Source organism: Canis lupus, chromosome 14 (assembly GCF_048164855.1).
Source record: "Canis lupus baileyi chromosome 14, mCanLup2.hap1, whole genome shotgun sequence".
Classification (NCBI taxonomy): Eukaryota; Metazoa; Chordata; class Mammalia; order Carnivora; family Canidae; genus Canis; species Canis lupus.
In genome coordinates this window covers 44,363,582-44,380,978 of record NC_132851.1, presented here as the reverse complement: position 1 = coordinate 44,380,978, position 17,397 = coordinate 44,363,582, and the positions used below count along the sequence as shown (strand labels likewise).

General features: G+C 35.0%; 1 protein-coding gene across 3 annotated transcripts in view; it reads left to right on the top strand.

Moving 5' to 3' along the window:
• GABRG1 (gamma-aminobutyric acid type A receptor subunit gamma1) overlaps positions 1-17,397 on the top strand; it is an 81,196-nt gene that overhangs the window by 25,326 nt on the left and 38,473 nt on the right. For 2 of the 3 annotated variants that reach the window (XM_072774923.1, XM_072774924.1), the window contains one exon: positions 8,903-8,970. In XM_072774923.1, coding sequence (XP_072631024.1) covers positions 8,903-8,970 — 68 coding nt within the window. Of the gene's footprint in view, positions 1-8,902; positions 8,971-9,993; positions 10,296-17,397 lie in introns of all 3 variants that reach the window. The other variant, XM_072774925.1, reaches the window with a different exon arrangement.

Sequence of the window (17,397 nt, the reverse complement as noted above, 5' to 3'; positions counted from 1 at the left end):
TAGGTGTATACAAATTTAGGATTTTTATGACATTTTATTGAACAGAAGTTTTATATTTGGATTTCATTTCCTTTATTATTAAATATGACAACCTTTTTTTTAAAGTAAAGTGGTTAGTGCAGATAAATTTAAGATTATTATTGTATATATTATTTTAAATCTACTGCTTTTATATTTGTTTTTTTTTTCTATTCTGCTTAATCTGCTCTACACAGATTTTATTTTTCCTCTATTCTTTCCCTCATTTGGATTCATCACATAGTTATAGTTTTATTTTCTCTTTATCTTATCTTATTACGTATAAAATTATTTATCATTTTTAGTGATTAAATATATATTCTTACTTTATTGGATTTAATTATAAGCCAATAACTTTATCACAATTCAAGGACATTTCAGGCCATTTACCACAGAAACTCTAGTACTTTTTTGATATTATATCCATGTATTTTTATTCTGTATTTTGAAATACCAAAATTATTTTATTTTGAAGATATTTAATTACTTATTTTGAGCAAGAGAGCACAATCGGTGGGGCTGCAGAAGAAGAGGGAGAGGGAGAGGAAGAAGCGGGCTTCCCACGGGGCTCATGACCTGAGCTGAAGGCAGATGCTTGACCAAGGGAGCCACTCTGGCACCTCATGAAATTCCGAAATTAAAGTGTTTAAAAGCAATTAACGTTTACCAAGAAATGACTCCATGTGGTCTTCTTCCTTTCTTCATATTTGCTTTCATTTAGGAAAATACTCCTTGCAGTATTTCTCTTGGTGTAAGTCTCAAGGCAAAAAATTATTCAGTTTTTATTGAAAATAGTTTTACCTTCATTTGAATGATATTTTCAATGAATGTTAAATCCAGAATAGTTGCTGTTTCCTTTCCAAACTTTATAAGCCTTCACTCCATTTTCTTCTTGATTCTACTATTCCTGTTGAAAAACACTTTTCAACAACAATGTTCCTGTTTTAAAATAAACTATTTTTTTTTTTTTTTTGTCTCTCTAGGTTTTCTTTGTCTTTGGTTTTCTGCAGTTTTATATAAGGTGTTTTTGGTATTTCAGAGAGTTGGCAGGACTTCTTGAATCTATTTGTTGGAATCTTTGATTGTTTTTGGAAAGTTCTTGGCCAATATTTCTTCTATCTTAATTTCTCTGTGACTCCAATTGCCGATGTTTGCCATTTTCTCTACATCCAGTATGTCTCATATCTATACACTTTTATACAATTTTCATTGTTTCTTTCTGTTTTTCATTCTCTTTTTTATTATTGACACCTTTTATAATTATAATTCTTACTAGTAGTAAGAATTCTTAATAATTTTTACTTGTAGTATTTGCATCTGACTTTTAATGTATTTTAAGAATTTTATCAAATTTGCATTATTTTCATCTATTTTCTTATACTTATTAACTAATTATTTTAAAGCCTGATAATCACACAATCTTGATCACTTGGGTGACTTTTTAAAAAATTTATTTAAAAAAAAAGATTTTATTTATTTATTTGAGAGAGAAGCAGAGAGAGCATGAGGGAGGTGAAGGGCAGAGGGAGAAGCAGATTCCCCGCTGAGCAGGAAGCCTGATATGGGGCTCGATCCCAGGACCCTGGGATCATGAGCTGAGATGAAGGAAGATGCTAAACCGACTGAGCCACCCAGGCACCCCCAAAATTTCTTTTTCATTTTATCTCTTAGTTTAAGGTGATTTGCCTCTGTTTCATTTATTGTATGTCAATTTTTTTTTTATTGAATGCTGGTAGAGTATATTAAAAATAATGGAGATTTAGATGATGTTATTTCTTTCCAGAGAGGATTTTAATTCAGTTTGGTAGTCAAGTAAGGAAAATCTCCTTCATTTGGCCCAAACTGGTATATTTCTTTTTGTGAAACTTTGTTTTTTCAGGGCATAACTATTTGAAGTCTCTCAACTGATAGCCTGAGGTTTATACTAAGGATCCCTTTCCTTCATGGCCCCGGAGATGGTGGAAATAGCTGAAATCCTTATTATGTCAGATGGTTAGCAGCTGATTTATACTTGGTTTCTTAGCATCACACTGTACACATGTACACTTTAGGAATTAATAAATACCTTGAGGGGAAATTACATGTAGAATGTCTGATTAAATCCTCTGTTGTTCATTTTAATACGGGGAAGTCTTGACTGTCTTGACCGCCCTTAACTCCAGTTTTGCCCAATGAGACAGATGCAAATTCTAAAACACTGTCCCTTTTCAATCACCATTTCTATGCAGTAAAACAGCAAATGCACCAAAGGGAAAAGTGGCCAGAATAACGCAGAGCTTACAATACTCCATTTACATTCTTTCCAGGAAATCGTTGCATTCAATCTTGATTTTGCTAGCTGCTGTGTGATTCTTTCAATAATTTTTTTAAAATTTTATATAAATCATACAGTCATGTTTATTGAGATGGGTAATTTGTTACCATTACTTATCATAAGAAGCAGAAATCTGTACTTCCATTTTACTCATCATACTTCACATTAGTTGATACTCAGTTTTCTTCTTATTAATAAGTTCCCTGAAAGTAGATATCACCATATCCCTAAAACAATGCCTGAAGCATAAACTTAAGATTTCATTTACTGTTTGCTGAATGAATATTTGCTGAATGAAAGCCAGTGTGTATAATCTTTTTTATTCCGTGTGTAGGTTCTACTTCATCAATTTAGCATTTAAGGTACATTATTTCAGAGCAAGATATGGACTTTCAAAATCCATGTACACCTGTGACATCATCACTTTGTTTAATAATGTAAATTAAATATGCCCTAAGAACCATGATAATCATACCACGCATATTAGCATTTTATCTGACACCTCAGAGTATGGCATAATCAATGTCTTACTTGTTGAGGTGATCTTTGCAGACATTCCTTTCTGTCCAAAATTTCTTTTTTTTTTTTTTTTTCTGTCCAAAATTTCATTAGTGTCTTCACTCTTCACTGATGCTATGAAAATTTACACACAATCAACTTACTGAGGACTTCTAAACTTAATGGCAAATTAACATTAAAAGGTTGCATAATTCTAGAAAGTTTTCAAGAATTGAGAAACTTTCTCAATTACTCTATGTTGAATCTTCTTTTTTCATTTCTTAACATCTTTTCGGGTAGAGTCTATGGCTTTCCAGGCAGTTTTAGTGATTCAAATAGCTTGATATAAGAATTAATATCTGAACCAACTAGGGGTGGTAGAAGGGGAGGTGGGTGGGGGGTGGGGGTGACTGGGTGACAGGCACTGAGGGGGGCACTTGATGGGATGAGCACTGGGTGTTATTCTATATGTTGGCAAATTGAACACCAATACAAATAAATTTATAAAAATTAATATCTGAACAGAATTAATGCCATTCACTCTCCTAGGACATGGAGTAGACAAGTTCCACTATAGAGGGACTTGGTGAGGTGAGGAAGGGAGGTGTGATCTGCTCTTCTATTCCATCTATTTAACTCTTCTAGGTTCCTCGTGATAGAAACATGCAGGAGATATGAAGAGGGATGGTCTTTGTGTTCATTTAATTAGGTGCCTTTGAAACCTTTGTCTTACTAGTTTTCACTTCATTTTCATCAGACATCAACTGGCCCTTGATGTACTTTGAGAGGCAGTTGTATAAATAACAATTTTTATAGGTAGGAAGGTAGGATTGTTTTTTGTTGTTTGTTCCTAGGCAGCATTTTATACTGTTTACTTACTTGACATGGAAAATCTAGATGATTCTATCTTCCACCCATCTTAGCTCCTTTCATCTACAAGATACATGCTGCCAGTGCACCACTTTCTTAGGTTAAAAAAACAAACAAACAAACAAAACAAAAAAATAACAAAACTAGTGAGATCCTTCTAGCCTGTCAATTTATTTTGATATGAATTATACCTACAAGAAATTAAAATATTCGACACACTATGAAAGAGTAGGTAGGCAGATGCTCCACTGCTTCTCTTTCTTTAGATTCTATCATTTTCTTCTAGCTCCCCACCCCCCAGATCAGATATAGGAGCAGGAACAGGTTGCTAAATCTGCTGCCTGAAGAGATGTTTAACTATAGAACGAGAGCCCCATCTTCCATTTTCCTAAGAAGACATTTGAAATGCTTAAAAATATATATACTTAATTAAATATATGTATAACTTAAGTTATATTATATTAAAGTAAATAATTAAATATACATTAAAATGTCATATATATGTGTATTGAGTTCTTGAAATTGGTTATTGGCTACTGAATACTTGAAATATAGTTAGTATGGCTAAGAGAATACATTTTTATTTTAATTAAATTAATTTTTATTTAAATTTAAATAGGCATATGTATCATGCATAGTAGCATTTTGTCTGTTCATCTCAGAGAAAATGTAATAAATGACTTAATTGTTGAAGTGCTTTTTGTAGGCATTTTTTTTCTATCCAAAGTTTGTGTTAGTATTGTTTCTGGCTTCTGTGTTGGTATCTATTGGCTAAAGTATTAGACTGTACTTAAGAACTTATTTATCCATAGGTACTTTTTCATCCGTGTTTATCCAAATATCTACATATCCATATGTAAACCTGCAGAAGGAGATGGTGATTGTTAGTTGACATTTCCTTGTTAGGAAAGCCTGGGAAGAAGTATTTGGATCCAAATGTGATATCTTTGAGTTAAGAACCCCTCCTGTCCATTCTAGGGCAAGAAAAACCTATTATTTATAGTTCCTTCAAGGTCTGTGTATTATAATGGTAACATCTAAGTCAGTGGAGCTATTTTTTTAATGCCTACTTTATTACAACAGAAAAGACTATTAAACTTATGTTCTGGGATTAAACATTTTAAATGGGCTGAGTTATTTTTTAAAAAAATATTTTATTTACTTATTTGACAGAGAGAGAGAGAGAGAGAGAGAGCACAGGCAGGTGGAGTGGCAGCAGGAGAGGGAGAAGCAGACCCCCTGCTGAGCAGCAAGCCAGGTGAAGGTCAATCCCAGGACATGAGCTGTTTTGGGATTCCGAGATGTGATCCCAAGTGTGGGCCAAATGCAGACACTTAACTGACTGAATCACTTAGGCATCCCAACCTGAGTTAATTTTTAATTAAACTTAATTAACTAATTCATTTGAATTAATATACAAAAGTGACTCAGAAGCTACATAATCTGCTAAAGATATCTTAGAGTTATTTGAATGTCATCTAAGAGAGCATGGTTGAAAACAATTAGGAAGAAAATGTTTTTTAAATGTATTTTATTTTATATCTTCTGATTAAAAACTGATTACCCATTTCTACAGTTGACTGCCTTCAGTTTTGCCATAGCCACGTGGAAGCTGAGTGTGGAAACTTCATTGATCTCATTGCTTTCTTCTTTTTAAATTCTTTTTTTGCTTCTTCTTACTCTTCTCTTCATTTTCTTTAGGTTACTTGGAATGTCCATTCTTTCTTATATTCACTACCACTGAGAGTTTATCTTATATTCTGCTGAGATACTTAAAGTGAATCACAGTGCAGAAAGAGGCCTTGCAGAAATAATCCAGTATCCTCTCCACGTGCATTTCATCTATCAAAGATGTAATTTGCTCTGGTAGTACATTTTTTCCATCATTGTTATACTGTCTGTAAAAAAAGGTGATCTTTCATCTCCAATATGTTGAAGAATTAAACATAATCTGTGCCCACTTCTGAAGGTCACTTAATGAGACTGGAACGACAATTTGCTTCTGGTTTCCTTTTTAATTTTTGAATGGAAATCTGATGTTTTCTCTTTTTAAATATCACTAAAATCTTGCAAATGAACAAACTTTATGCTGAGAAAATCATAGAGCTAAGAAAGTATACTTACTCTACCAAGAAGCCTATATTATAAGTGATTTCACACACAAGTATTGTTCAGAGTATGAATCAGTAAAAGTGGCGATGAGTCTTTTATTAAAGAACGATGACAGTTTTCTGTTGTATTCCTCTTTACAGTCTATTTTGAAGCATATAATCTCTAGCTGGAGTCTTAAAATTAATCTGAAATATTTTCGTTCACTTTCAGAATTATTCTTCCTCATGTTCTGAGGCTGAAGTTTAAAAAACTAGATGAAATAGCAGCAGCCTAAAGTTATAAAATAGGAAATATAATAACTAAGAAAATGCTCATGGTTTGCAAATATATATTTATGAAGTTATTTATTGGATATTTTTATCAATAGCCATGTTCTACACTGGACTCACTAATGTGATTCTTTTGGCCTATCTCAAATGAACTTGGTTTCTGTTGCTCACGAAATATTTCAATGTGGCTAACACCCTTATATTAAGAGTTAATACTTTTCTAGTATATATTTGTTTCATGATTGGTTAAGGAAGTATTAATATCAAGAAACCAGGAGAGGGACGTCTGGGTGGCTCTGTGGTTGAACATCTGCCTTCGGCTTAGGGCGTGGCCCCGGGGTCCTGGGATCGAGTCCTTCATAGAGCTCCCCGCAGGGAGTCTGCTTGTCCCTCTGCCTGTGTCTCTGCTTCTCTGCATCTCTCATGAATAAATAAATAAAATATAAAAAAAAGAAACCAGGAGAGATCACTCATATCTAAAACTTTCTATAGTATAAATGTAAAAAGTATGTCCTATTAAAAAATGCCCTCGAGAATCATTTATTTTTCACCCTTACTATCATGCAGTAAAGATGTTCAGTGTTTGTTGATTTATCAGATGAACTGAAAAAAAATCTAATTAAATAAGTCTAGTACGTTCCACTTAATTGCTTATAACTAGCAATAAATATACTTACAAATGGAACTAAGAAACCTAATGTTTTTTTATTAATTGGCTTTCATAAAATCCATTCTATAAATCTAGCAAAAACTAGCTTAATTATATGATATTTATTGGCTTCAATTCATAGTCAGAAATAAATGGCAAACACTTAAACCAAATAATCTCCGAAGTCATCAGCCTAAGTTAAATTATAAAGCCTTCTATAAATCATATGACTTGCTTTTATTTAAGAAATCTAATTGTTGGCAAGCAGATTGAATTACATTGTCATGTATCGTTTAGGTCTAGAGACCAGAACTTCTGCATACTAAACTATTTTTGACAAATCTCATTTATTTTTCTAGCTAAGAAACTATATATACCATGTAATAAAATCTTTACTTGAGGAAAACCAAACTATGTAAATGTTACCATGTTTTCCCAAGAGTAGTTTGTTTTTTCATTGCAAAGGGAAAAAGTAAATATTGTTTTGAAATTATATAAGCACTATTTTTCACAATGCCTCCAGTTTTCCATTGAAGTCTTGCTAGCAGGGGCAATCTGCCAGGTTGGATGGTTTCAGGACAGGGGACTTGGGACTGGATAGAGACTGACAGCCAGGCTCAGCTATGGTTAGAGAGGAAGATGTGTCCTGCTAGTCAAACATTGTGTCTGAATTTTAACAATGATAAATATTAGGCCAGAAATGGGAAATTAGATAAAATTTTAAAAGGAGACCTGGGTAAATATTACTAAACATGCCACTTTAGTATTGAAACTTCCAATCCACAAGGCGGTTTTTCTGCTTTATTTTGTTTGCTTCATCTATCTCTATATCAATCTCTTGAGATATATGATAGGCTTTCTTCTTGATTTTCTTCTTGTCTATTTTGTGAACTCCTCAACAAGTATTTGCTAAATCAATAAATGAGCCCTTTTATATTATATTTGGTGAGACAGGGGGAATGAAAGAAACTACGTGAAAATATTTTTCATAGCAAACAAAAAATCATAATCCAATATGGAAGTATTGCTGGTATTCGTTAATCATGTCACTGGATAAACATTTAAAAGGCTGACTGCACCGTACCTTTTGATGGACTGTAAAATACTGATACACAGTATATACCGTTTAAGACTAACTGGGAAGACAAAACTGGTTGTGTACATAACACAATAGATGATATCCATAGTGAAATCTATATAATATACTCTGTGAAATTGAGATAAAAATACACCTAACTCTGGAGCCAACATGCACAACCTAAAGGAATGCTGTTAACAAGGGAGAAAGAGGTAAGAACAAATATTTATGAGGCTCCTCGTAAGAATCAGACCTGAATGTAGATGCTCAACAGATATTATCTCCTTTAATCCTCACAATCATGCTTCAAGCCCCATTTTCTGCTGGAACATGCTTCTACTGGCTCACAGTAGCTGCTTATTAAATACCATCCCAACTCTACATTCAGTGACTTCACATCTGAATCCTGAAATCAGCCACTGTGGGGATATTTACCTATGGATATCAGCAAAAGTTACAAATCAGGGCTTCCCTCACCCCCAACCATGGGAACAAGGCTGTTCAACAGTTACTAGCACACTACTGATACACATTAAGTAGGATTGCTTAATATTTAGGTTCTAATATCCATTCAAATTCTATCAAAATTCAGAGAGCAAATTATCTAGCAATTTTTATTGAATTAACTTCCTTAATTTTAATGAAAGATTTAGATATTTGTAACATTTTTAGGTTGTACATTAAAATGTTTTTAGGAGTGTCTGGGTGACTCAGTTGGTTAAGCATCTGACTCAGGTCATGATCTCAGGATCCTGGGATTGAGCCCTGTGTCAGGCTCCATGCTCAGTGCAGAGTCTGCTTCTCCTTCTCCCTCTGCCCTTCCCCCTGCTTCTCTCTCCCTCTAAAATAAAAGAAAATTAAAAAATCTTAAAAAAAAATGTTTCAGTTAAAAATGTTAATTTTTACAAATATAATTGATTTATAAACTGGAAAGATGTGTTTTTGTTATCGGTGCTTTTTCATTTCCTAATGAGAAATATTTTATTCTTTAGATGCTAAATGTTATTATTTATGAAGATTTATTTAAAGCTAAGACTGATTTAACAGAACCTCTGATCTGATCTTTGACCATTCTTTGTGTTGGTATTTTACAGTGAGGCCCACGGTAATTGAAACTGATGTTTACGTAAACAGCATTGGACCAGTTGATCCCATAAATATGGTGAGTAAAGAATATTAAAAATAACTGAGTGCCATAGAGTTCTTGAGTATATCTCTTAATAATAGAATGGATGTGTGATGAATTCTGATAGCTCATCCTGAGAGAGAGTCCAGGGCAACTGTGAAATGACTGTGTGCCAGGTTCAGGCCCTAGAACTAAATAATATCTCATATCTAAGAATGTGTAGCCTCTTATTCCAATGTGCTGTGCTTGGTGGGAACTATGCTAGGGCATGAAAAATTATCACTTGATCCATCGAGAGTAGATCCCTGGAGAAATCTGGAAAGAGATCACCAGAAGGACTGAGGAGAAAATAGAGAAGAAAAACGGACTTATTGGTGGGGTGGGCGGGGCTGGGGGCATGTACAGAGTCATGGAGAAACACAACAACCTGAAAAGATCCGGGGAACTTCCCATAGTTTAATAACACTGGCACATAAAGTGCAAGTAAGGAAGTGAGGCTGACAGAAAGGTTACGGTCCTTATTCTAGCCATAATAGGAAGCCGTGTGTTGTACGGATTGCATCCCCTTGGATCAGAGAAATAAATGACTAGAAGTTTTTCATCAGGAGGGCACCATAGGTGGATGTGTATTTTTAATAGATCACTCTTCCAACAGTGTAGAAGATGGACAAGACCAGTGAAGAGGGTTAGAGACACCAGTTAAGAGGTTGCTGTAGTCTGAGCAATAGGTCTTCTATTCTGAAGTGATCTAGAATTCATATTCTGAGGTACTGGGGTTTAGGGCTTCAACATAGGAATTTTAGGGGGACACCATTCAGCCCATAACACCATCTAAAGATAATTTTCAGAATTTTGCTGATTTTTTCTCTCTTCATTTATTCATTAGCACAACAGTCAGATCACCCTTTATTGTAGACCTTAAGCTTTTTTTTTTTTTTATCTGAATAGCCCTCATGCTTAACAATTGCCTGTGTCTGCTGATTCTGGCAGTATTACTGTCAGCCTCAGCCTCTCTCTTACTTGATATGATGTTCACATGATTGTCATTAACTTTCACAGCTGCCTGCATTGACTACTGTACTGACAGCTTTCTGGCCACACCATAACTGACATCTTTGTCTCCTTATTGCAAATGAATATGAATTGGCCCTGGAAATAAGTTGAACTAGAGAATCTGAAATGAGGAGCTCTCAGGAGACAGAGCTGCAGCAGATACTTGTCAGAAATTAGCTAAACTTCTTAGAGATGGGTACAACAATCTTAAAGTGAAGAGAAGAAAAAAAGAGTAAATATCAGACCTTAAGGAACACATACATTTAAGGATCTGAAAGATGATGCTGAAGTAGTAAAAGAATCACAAGGTTGGTAAGAAAATGGAGGTAAAATAGTAGCAAAGAAACCAAGGAAAAAGTTCCAACACATTTTTGGGTATTGGCTCTGCCCTAATTGAATTCCTAAACAAACAGCTGATTTCTGTAAAGATAAAGCATTCTATCTACCTGTGGGTATTAATTTACCATTATGCAAATATGAGACTCTATAAAGTAATATATTACTAAAATGCTAATTTTCTCCTTAGGAGGAGAATCTTACAATGTTTAGTTTCTAATTAACCAATACTTAAAGAAGATAAGCCCATTAGAGCTTATGGATGTCTACATTTTCTGAATTGTATATTTTGTCATGGGCTCTTGTTTTTAATTTGAATGAATTCATTAAAAAAAATGTGGTCATTAAAATAAAGAGAACTAGGATTCAAGGCTGTATTAGTATTCCAGAGATACTTTGACGAGAATGGCTACTGAGAGGCTTCTATGATCATCTCCCTGCATAAAAGTTTCATGGTATTAAAGATTTAGTTTTCCCAGTAGGGCAAACTACACACTCATAACCTCGGACAGTAATAGTTTTTTTTTTTTTTTTTAAAGCTAATGGAATGAAATTGCTATTAAAACTGGTGATACTAAAGCACATACAAGAAAAAAAAGACATAGAATATTTGATAATGTTTATTAAAAGAGAATCATTATCATACTGAGGATTAATAAGAAACAGTTTACATAAAAGACTATTTTAACTAAACAATGCAGGAAAATTAGAATTCTATTTTCATAAAATGAACAGAATTACTTTGAATATGAGTGTAATCAAGCAAGCAGACTTGAATGTAATTAAGCAACCAAGAGGATAAATTCCCACCACCCCTAACTATTCATACAATTCAAGTTACTGGTAAGAAACAAAATTAACTTATTAGTTTAATGGTTTTATTTTTTTAATTAGCTAAAATTTTACTTCATGCAAAATTGTTATTTCTTTTTAAAATTGGCTTCATAAGATAATATTTCTTTAGATTGCTGATAAGACCTTATACAGCACTATTCTATGATGAGATATGTTTTTCCTTACTTATTTTCAGGGTTAGGTTAATGACTTCAATCTTGGTGTCACTAGCAAAAAATAGGATATTCAATAATTGAACATTGAATGCATGAACAGTTTAGTCAATAAATAGATTAATTCCATAGTTTACATTTTGAGAATTTAAATTCAAAATGAGTAACAGATACACTAATGAAAACTGAATAAGAATAAAACTTGGATGAAAGCTGTTCAACTGATGAAAATTCTGAGTGATGTATGACACTGAGCAATGTATAGAATCACTGAATCATTATATTGTATACCTGAAACTAATATAACACTGTATCAAAAAAAACCACTGTATCTTAACTATACTCAAAATTTTTTTCAAATTAAAATTTTTAAAAAGTTAATAATAAAAAACAATCTTAAATATAAAAGAACAAAAAAATACCATTGGAGAAATTACATGATTCTCCTCTTTTGGGTAAATGTCTTAGGATAATAAAACAGTAGCAGCTTACCCCTCTGACGAGCTAATACAACATTCAAAGGGCATTGCAATTCTCCAAATCAAGTCAAAATCAATAGGAGTTTGAGGGAATCCAAGATGATATTATGGGGAACAGGAGACTAAACACAAGGGCGATGAGGGGGCACCTGTGTGGCTCAATTGGTTAAGAGTCTGACTTCTGCTCTGGTCATAATCTTGGGGTCTTGGGATGGAGCTGCAAGGACATCTCCCTGCTAAGCAGGAAGTCTGCTTGCCCCTCTCCCTCTGCCCTTTCCCCCACTCCCACTGGTGCTTACTCTCTCCTTCCGTCCCTCCCTCTCTCAAATAAATAAACAAGAATCCTTATATATAAAACACACACAAGGGGAGTAGGTATAGAAACAATGATAGATGAAAATTCCTGGTGTAACTTGGAGGGAAAGACCAAGCAGGCACTGCATGAGGTGGTGGAAATGGTTTGGGCAATTGGGTAGGTACGCACTATGACCTCCCTGGAAGAGACACTGACCTTCATTACCACAGACCCCTCCCATGTCTTCATCTTTGGCAAGTGCAGCCCCCTGGCAACTCTGCCCCCCTGGCAACTTTATCTTTGGCCTGGCCCCCATGGTGAGCGATATAGACCCGAAGCCCTTCACGGCCATCTTGTATGACAATGGGCCTGGCTACAGGGTGGTAGGCCATGAGGAAGAGAATGTCTCCATGGTGGACTATGCTCACAACAATTGCTAGATGCAGTCTCCTGTGCCCCTGTACCATGAGACCTCTGACAGGGCAGACGTAGCAGTTTTTGCCAAGGGTCCCATGGCATACCTGCTGCACGGCATCCAGAGCAGAACCACATTCCCCCATGCGATGGCTTACGTGGCTTACAGTAGTGCCAACCATGACCACTGTGGTTTGGCCAGCTCGGCAGCTTTCGCTCACGTGCCTACCTGCAGAGGAGAACAAGTCCTCCCCTGCAGGATGGGAGTCTGCTCACTCACTCATTCCAAGGCCGCCCAGGGCTCCCAAGAAATGAACTCCTTGGACTGGCCTTCCAGCCCCAGACTGTAGAGCCAGACACTGCCCAGCGCCCAACATGCATACCCACTCCTCCCTAAAGTGACACTCCTATTTGTTTGCAAGGGCAAAAATTATTTTTCTCTTTTTGGGGTTGGTTAAAAGGGAACGGAAAATATTTAAATGAAACTTTCGCCAAAAATACCTTTCTGAATATTTCTGGCAACAAAAAGAGAAAGAAAATTACAGGTATGATTTGGACATGAGTTTACTTATAGAAACTGGTATCATACAGTCCAATATTAAGAGATTACCATTAGGAGCACATGGAAAGCATGAGCCCAGAGAGAGAGAGAGAACAAACTCAATGACATGGGTGGATCTAGACGGTGTTATGCTAAGCAAAGTAAGTCACTCAGAGAAAGATAAATACCACATGATTTCACTTACATGTGGAATTTAAGAAACAAAACAAATGAGCAGAAGGGAAAAAGAGAGAGAGAGGCAAACCAAAAAACAGACCTTTAGCCAGAGAGAAGCAACTGCTGGTTACCAGAGGGGCGGGAGAGGAAGGATGGGCGACGCAGGTGATGGGCAACAGGCTGAATCACTCATTGTACACTTGCAACGAATATTCTGCTGTGTGTTAACTAACTGGAATTTAACTAGAAACTTAAAAAAGAAGAATGAGGTCCCAGTTCGCGTCTGTATGAACTTAACTTCATATCATTCTAGCTGCCAGAGTAACACATCACACCGTCCTAGAGTAGAGAGCCGAAGCTGAATAATTCTTCCTGCATTCAATTGTGATTGGTCTTGGTGATGGAGACAGAACAGAGGAATCAGGGCGCCAGTTAGGAGGAACACAACTCCGAAAGTACCTGGGGCACCAGCTGAGCTGGACTCCAAAATGACTACTGGCTGGGGATGACTTCAAGGGGGTCAGCGGGACACAAACCATTAAGTTAACTTGGCAAAAACCAGGCTGCATTCTTTCCAGCCAGGATAGACACATTTAAGGATACTGCCCCCTTTCAGACTCCTTTTACCAGAAAAGGAAAATCCAAATGTTCCCTACACAGGTAAAACAAGACAAAACTCTCTTAAACAAAAGTATATGTGGGGCTACAGGAGTCATAAACACAATTCATTATGGAATGAAAAGTAGGGATTTTCCCAGCAATCAAATTTTGTTCCACTCATGTAAGTGGACTGGCCAGGTATCAAATATGGCGGAAGGGTGGGGGTGGGGTGGGGTGGGGTGGGGGTGGTGGGAGCCTAGTTAGTAGTCTGCATGAAAATGGTGAGAGCTGACTTTTAAGTCTTTTTATACTTTTATCTTATCAGACTTATTTTTGATAATAAACTCCCCAGACATATGTGTTTAAATATTCTAAATATATTGAGAAAGCTGGTGCCCATACAGAGATTTTTCTTCAAGAATTTCTTAACACTGCAAGGAACACATTTCTTCAGTATTTCATGCAATTGGTGCAAATGTTCAACTGGTTTCTTTCTCTCTGTCATTCTCTTTCATTTTTTGTCCCTGCTGCTTCTAGATTCAAGGAGGCAATGCCCTAGGCATAGCTTGTACATATCAAAGAAACCTAATTTATTCCTTTTACTATATTAACAAGAATTAGTCACTTCTTGCCAAGTATGTTAAGTTGAGGAATTACGAAACAGCAAAGTCATGGAAACAAGATATATATATATACATATATATATGTATATATATATATTTTTGTATCTGGATAATTGAACTGAATATGCTAATGGAGGGAAAGACAAAGGGTTTTTGTTTTCTTGGCTGTGACTAATTAAGGTACTTGAAGAAATGCATTTATACTTAACAATTTTAAGTTTACTTGTTTGGTTTGTACAATATTTTAAGGCTTGTTTCCATGGATTTAATATTTTAAATTTCTGCATACTATGTTAATTTTTTTGGCATTAGATTCTCTAAAATCTATTTCTTTTCACAAGCTTCATCTTTAAAGCAACATAAAATTTAGGTACTTTTTGACTCAACACTAGCAGAGATAAAATTAAATGAGTGTTATTTTCATCTCTATGTTTCTTTGATCCTGTATGCCCATTTGCCCCATAAATAGGAAGGTAAAGCTCTAAGATTGGGAAATTAAATTAACTTCTAAATCTCCCAAACTTATTAAAATAATTTTATTATTTCTTGATGTAAACAAATATACTTTAATTCTTATTTTGTGGTTTTGTTTGTCTTATATTTATTTACAGCCTGTATTGTGACAGTTGGTGCATTGGCTGCTAAGTTATAAAAGATATGACCTTCTTTCTTCAGAGAAGCATGAAACCTAATAGGGAGGATGACTAAAAAAATGCAAATCAGACTAAAACAGAAGGGGAAGTGCCAGGAAGATTGCCATGTATGAACTCATACGTATTTTAGGTTATAAATGGTGACCCTCTGCTTTTTTTCCTTAAAGAAAATCATAAAAATATGGGTTTTTCTTCTTAGGAAAGAAATACATGTCAAATATGGGAAAATTAGAAATTCCATTCAGGCCAAAGGAAAAAAATTTAGATTACCATTATCTAGTGGTCACCACTGTTACTATCATTTTAATATCTTTATGTGTATGTAGTTTTACCAAATGCTATAATAGTATACATATTGTTTTATAACTTTGTGTCTTTCCACTTATTATATCATGACTGTTATTACACTTAATTACTTTTTTAAAGTATCATTAAATGTCGCATGATATTAGGGGGCATATTTGCACCATGATATATTAACAATTCATTACTTAACAATTGGAACGTTTCAAATGTGTTCTGATGAAACAATGTTATCAAAATCCTTTTGCCATGAATAATTATTTCCTTAGGATATGAGGATAAATAAATACCTCTGAGATCTCTGATACATCTTGGTCAGATTTTGGAGGTGTCTATTTTGAATTCCTTTCTAATGATAGGCATCAAGGTTGGGAGCCTGGGTTAGTTACAGTTTGAGTTCTTATGAATTAGTAAATGTAGAATGTTGTAGAACGGGCCCATGTGGCTTGGCAGTTCTGGCCTCAGGGTAGGCTTAGGAGGGAAAGTTGTGGCCAAGTGAGAGTCTAGATGGTTTGTTTCCACTCGTGACTTCCATACATGTGATTAAAAGCTGGTTTTAGCCTTGCTTTCTTCCCAGGGGCTCCAAGTCACTCCAATTTGTTGAAATTGATTCAAACATACCTCTTGATTCCTCCTTTTTGCCCCTTTGTTTGAAATTAAATTACCTGGGTTATGTGGTACCTCCCAAGGGTGTTCAATCCTGAACCCAAAGTTAATAGGCAACTACTTTAATTGTTCTGCATCTCAATATAAAATTCATTTATAGGAGGAAAGTGGAGAGTGTTAATGCTTTGCTAATAATATAAAAATGTAACAAAACAATAAATGTCCAACAAAATGCAGTTTTGCACACGTGGTGGTACTTCCACATGGCCCAAGGTAATTTCAAGGGGTTAATACTTCATCATTTTAGAAGAATACATTCGAAAATCTTGTAGAGGTACATATTTTAGTTGAATGTTAAAAACCAGACTTCTCTTAAGTACACACATACGCGCAAGTTCTCATATTCTAATTAATAAAGGGAGGTTGTATCCTTTCTTTTGTTTTCTTATTTTCTTTTCCTGTTTTTTTGTTTGTTTTTTGATTTTCTTTTTTCTTTTTGCTATGCAGAAAACTAGTGCATATAGGATATAAATGCATCGAGGAAGGAATAGAATGTTGTGGAAAATTTCCAAGCCTTTATAACCAAAACTACATATCAGAAAGTAACATTTTTGGAAAAATCCAAATTCTTAGCTATCACTCTAGGAGATTCTTATTCAGTAATCCATGACAGGGACCTGGAATCAGAATTTTAAAACGCTCTTCAGAGACTTCTAGTCAACCGAGTTTGGCAGCCATTTCCTGAAGCCACTTCCAACCATCAATTTAGCAGAAATTAAGTGGGATTCAAGGAATGTAACAAGAACACCTGTAGCTCAGAAGTATTTTTATGAGGGAAGGTCATTGAAAGACACCATCTCCATTTTAGTCTTTAACCTTGTTTATGTTTAAAATACTTTTAAATGTTTTACTTTCTAACATTTTATAACATTCTCATGATCAACAATGTTCTCATGATCACTGGGCTTTAGAGCTCAGGATGACCATAATAATGATCTTGCCTGGTGTCCTCATTTTTCCAGTGAGAGAGAATAAATGAGTTGGTCAGCATTATATTCTAGAAAGTCACAGATCTGGAACTATGGTATGATTTCCTGATTCCATCCAACCAGTGTTCTTTGTACTACATCACGACTTCTCACTACAATACACTCTTTCGATGTATCAGTATTCATTTTGTTGATTATCTGACATGTATTTAAAATTGTGCATATAATTAAAAGACAATGCCTTATCCCTTATTCTGTATGTTATTTTTATATATTTTTTAGTGGAAAGGATTTTAATGAAATACTAAAGTTTTAGATCTTAGATTGACAGTGAATCTGAACTCACATCAATTGCTCTGCGATTTAATTAAAATGTGACATTTGATG